Source organism: Eurypyga helias, unplaced genomic scaffold (genome assembly GCF_000690775.1).
Source record: "Eurypyga helias isolate BGI_N326 unplaced genomic scaffold, ASM69077v1 scaffold35369, whole genome shotgun sequence".
Classification (NCBI taxonomy): Eukaryota; Metazoa; Chordata; class Aves; order Eurypygiformes; family Eurypygidae; genus Eurypyga; species Eurypyga helias.
Window position 1 is genome coordinate 2,274 of NW_010272021.1, and position 4,500 is coordinate 6,773.

Here is a 4,500-nt window from a genome sequence, read left to right on the forward strand (position 1 = left end):
GAGACTGGGAGATGCCACCTCCTGCCCGGCTGTGATTAGCCTGCAGACAGCCTCAGAATAGCTTCAGCCTACACACTGGCTGCTAGTGCTTCCTCTACAAAGAAAAGCAATCAAAACAAGCAAGAGCAGTTTGGAAAGCTGATATTGCAACCTCCCTCCCAGGAAAGAGGATAGAGATCCTGCTGATTTTGCTTCAAATGGTGCTACTTTAATTACACTACACACTGTGCCTGAATGATATAAAGAAGCAGAGTGCTCTAGCACACCAGCCTTGGCAAGGAGGGCACTGGAGACCCCACAAGCTCACGCATACAGTGGAGGAGGGAGCTGCAAGAGGGAAGTGAGAACCACCGCAAGACAGAGCAAATGCTGCCTTAAGCTAGGCCCTTAACTCCTAGGGGCAGTCCCACAGATTTTGTCTGCCAAGGACTGGCCACTGGTACATCTGTGGGGCAGCACACAGCAGAGACATGGGAAGCAGTGTCAGATCCTTTTGCACAGGCACATGGCCCCCCTGCCTTCCCCAAAGCTGCCTTTGACTTCCTAGGTCTAGCAAGTCTGGTTAATCATTACGGACCATTTTGAATGTTTGCAGGTTCTTTGCCCGCATTTATGCCTTTTATTTTTTGTTGTTTGTTTTGCCATTAGAGTACCGAAGGCATTACTACACAGGCTGTCCTGCTCACCCACTCACCGAAACTGCCTCTAAAAGCCAACAGAGGCAGAAGTCTGCCTCTGGCACTGCATTGTTCCTGCCTGTGGCAGGGCTGTCTGGCAAATTGCTTCTTGGGAACCATCTGGTAACTCTGTAGTCCCATTAAAAGCACTAGCTGCCCACTTTCAGCTGCTGCCTGTGCTGCAGCAGAGACACAGACCCATCCTCAGCTGCACGCTGTGTTGGTCGTGGACCACCACCAGACGGACGTGCATACGCCGGGGGAGCACGCAAGGGCTGGCACCTGCTCTCCTCCAGCCCTCCGATGATGCAAGGATAACATTTCCTTCACGCGTCCGTCCCAGAATGCGACACGTCTGTGCTCTGCCAGACAGCCTGCGCTCCCGTGCCAGCGCCAGCCTGCAGGAGCTCAGCTCCTGGCGCTGTTTTTACAGCTGGAATGAATTTGGCTCTTGTTCAGTCCATGGCTGGAACATGGCTGTATTTGGCTTGTCTCTCTCTGGTCACACAGGTACAGCTGAGATTAGGGTTTGGCTTGGCTTATATTAAGGGGGCATAGCTTTTTTGGTTTGGTGTGTTTTAAGTGGAAAACTGAGAACAGGAAAACTGTCTGAAACATTAAATTAGCACAAGGTCTGTGCAGAGCTGCTCCTTGGGCAGAGGGGCCAAAGTGCAGCATCTGGCTCTAAGAGAAAGGGTTTGTGCCCATTGAGATCATGCTCCCCACCCTGCACCTTTGATCACACAACTGTGGGAAGGCAGTTGCAAAAATACCCTGAAACCTGTTATCATTCACACCGATGATTCATGTATCGGTCAGGCAGGGCTGAAAGGCTGAAAGACACGGAGCTGTGTATGGGGTATGGTAGGTTTGTCACAGAAGAAGGAAACACAGCCCCACATCTCCCCTTTGGACCTTCTCCTTGCAAGAGTTGCCCAGGTTCTGCCTTGGCTCAATAGCTCTTCCCAGACACTTCTTGGGTCTTTCTCATTACGCATGGGTGTGGTACGCTGGGGTGGTGCATTTGGGTTTGCGTGTTACCGTAGCAGAGGCTGGGGCTTCTCAGGGCTGACGTTTCTCTCTGATTTCAGGAACTGTCCTTCGCCTTTTAAAAGAAAGAAAGAAAAGCAAGGTAAGGATTTGTGAAAATGCTTTAAAGGACAAGAAGAGGTGGAGTGACTGAGACCCTAGTTAGCTGACGTTAGTCAGTGCTGACTGTGAATTGGGTCCCTGAGGCTGAGGTCCCCCTCCCATACCCTTTGGTACCTAACCTTCCTCAGGAGAAGTTCGGCAGAAGCAAGAGGCAAGATTTCTTCAAAGCTTAAAGCAAGGGATGTCATGTGCTATGGGACTTGGCAAGGGGGAGGGAAGGGACTTTAAAGCAGTATCTTTAAAATACCAGAATCTTGCATCAAAACATGAGTACTCTCAAGTGGCAGCATAGCAGAAACTTCATCAAACTCCTCTAAGAGCTGCAAACAACGGTCTACATCAGTCCCTCAGAATAAAGCACATTCCCTAAGTAGCTCTGCTGTGTCCTGTGGCCTTTGGACCATGCTGGGCAAAATACGTTTGCTGGGCAGCAGAGGAAATAACAAAGTTAAAACTGGATCTGACTTCGCCAAGGGGCTGACAAGGAAGCTCTCTGTGCTGCGTCTGTCCTAGGTTCTGCCAAGAACATTGCGGCCCACAGCATGTTGTCATCCTGGGAAACCTTATTTTTTCCAAAGAAACAAGCCCAGTCTTTCTTCTTGGAGGAGAGCCTCAGCATTAGGGTTGAGGGTGTCAGATGAAGTGGAAATTGGATTGGTGTCCAGTGGGGAAAGCCCATGGGCCAGTCGCTGCATTTCTGCATTCAGAGGTGCAACAATAAATATTTGTGTTAACCTGATCCACTGATGTTTCTTTTTCAGGAACTAATGTGAGACATGAGACCCAACAGCATCAGCCTGGCAGGAAGGTAAACAGCTTCCCAGAGTTGTTTTCCTAACTGTATATTGAGAAGACAGAGCTGACCACCACTTCCTAGGCTAGATGGGTTGGGAGGACACGGGGCAGCTTATTCAGAGCTGCGAATCATTTCAGCCTGTGTGAGGCTCTAATGGCTGTGGGAACAATGTGCATTGCTGCACGGTGATGTGGGCCCATTTTTTCCCCTAAAGCGCGGTGGGTACAGTAGGATGAAATCTGTCTCTAAGCCTGAGGTGTCAGAGGGATGGATGGTGCTGGGGCCAGTGTGCAGGGTTTCATCTCCTGGTTTGAGGAAGGCATATGTAGCAGCAGCCCAGGGAGCTGATCTTCCAAATCTCTCTCTCCCCAAAGGCTCCAACGTACGAAGATGTCCCAGAGTTTCCAGTCTATGCCACCGTGAATAAACCCACGAGTGTGAGGCAGGATGACAGCATTCATTATGCAGACATCCAAGTGTTCACCAAGGTCCGGGAGCGCTCTGCGGCAGAGGTAAAGAACTTGCAAATGCAGAATGCTACAGAGTATGCCACCCTCAACTTCCCCCGGCCCAGGCTGAAATATGACAGTAAGAATGGGACCCTGGTATGAAGGGCTTGATGGCCCCCTCCTCGTTCAGCAGCAAAAGGACTTCACAGACTTAGAGATGCTGTAGATGCAGTCTCATCGCATGGACACATCATGGCTCCCTGAGAAGGTGCACAGCGACCGTGTCTTCCACCTGCATTCTCTTCAGAGTACACAGACATATTTATTCTCACATGATGAGTAGTTTCCTATTTGATTCTGCCAACAAAAAACACCTCTTCCCTTTGGAAGAGTTGCCTCTGCAGCTGGCAACCCATCTCCTCTCCGCACTGTGAGAAGACAGCTGCTCCTCGGCTGACGAAGGCTAAAACCACAGCTCAGAGCTGCAGTGAGAAAATTCCTGCTAAAAAAAAACAGGAGTGCTGCTCTGCAGGTGAATTTGAGGACACAGCATACAGGACTCAATACTGGGAGAAAAGAGATGGTGCCACAGGATTTTCTATCAATGTCAAGAAAATTCTGCAGTGCGCAGAATGGCATGTGGATGATACTGTGAAGAACCTTCAACAGTGTCTACTGCAATGTCTTCCTCCAACGCCTGCCACTGTAACTTAACAGTGTCTACTGCAATGTGTTCCTCCAACGCCTGCCACTGTAACTGCAGCCATGCACTATGTGCATCCCCTTTTCTCAAAAAGCAGTGTTCTACAACCGTGCACAGCATACTAAAACCAAGGAGAGAAATGCAGAATTAACTGAGTGGTACAGAAAAATTTTTCACTGAAGGGCTGTACAGATACGCATCCTCACCCCAGCATGCACGGAAGCGAGCAGTGAGCTCTTGGCTCTGAATGGAAATGAAACAAGGCGTATTTGCAATTTCACTGCAAGGCAGCCATCTAAAAGTCACTGCCTGTATTTAGGGCAGTTATCCAGTCCTTAGACTACAGCAGCTGTTGCATGTCTGAGGTACTGGGAATGAACTCTGGTCAGCTTTAGAGAGGGCTTTGGACTTCTCCATTTTTTCTTATTTCATACTGTCAGCCTTAGTTATAAACCCCGGTAACATAGAGCACACACCGTGTGGTGCTTGCTGTTAACCCGTCCAGATACACCTTTGAGCATTTGTTTATGAATTTAAACTAGTGTTAGTAATGCAGTATAGCAATTGTCCAAAAGACTTCTGCCACTGGACTGAATTTGGCAGTTGCAGCACTGGCAGTTGAACAGGGCTCCCAAGCACTATCTTGAGGCACTACATCAATACTTGGCACATTCTGTTCCTAAATAATGGTCTGCATAGCTAAATGCAGACAGTGGGAAAACC

General features: G+C 49.1%; 1 protein-coding gene across 1 annotated transcript; it reads left to right on the plus strand.

Moving 5' to 3' along the window:
- The first annotated feature begins 1,673 nt into the window (after positions 1-1,673).
- On the plus strand, positions 1,674-3,236 carry LOC104515145 (chromosome unknown open reading frame, human C11orf52). The gene is made up of 3 exons (XM_010159007.1): positions 1,674-1,809; positions 2,591-2,637; positions 3,000-3,236. Exons 1-3 carry the CDS (start codon positions 1,674-1,676, stop codon positions 3,234-3,236), a joined length of 420 nt encoding a protein of 139 aa, XP_010157309.1.
- The last annotated feature ends 1,264 nt before the right edge of the window (positions 3,237-4,500 follow it).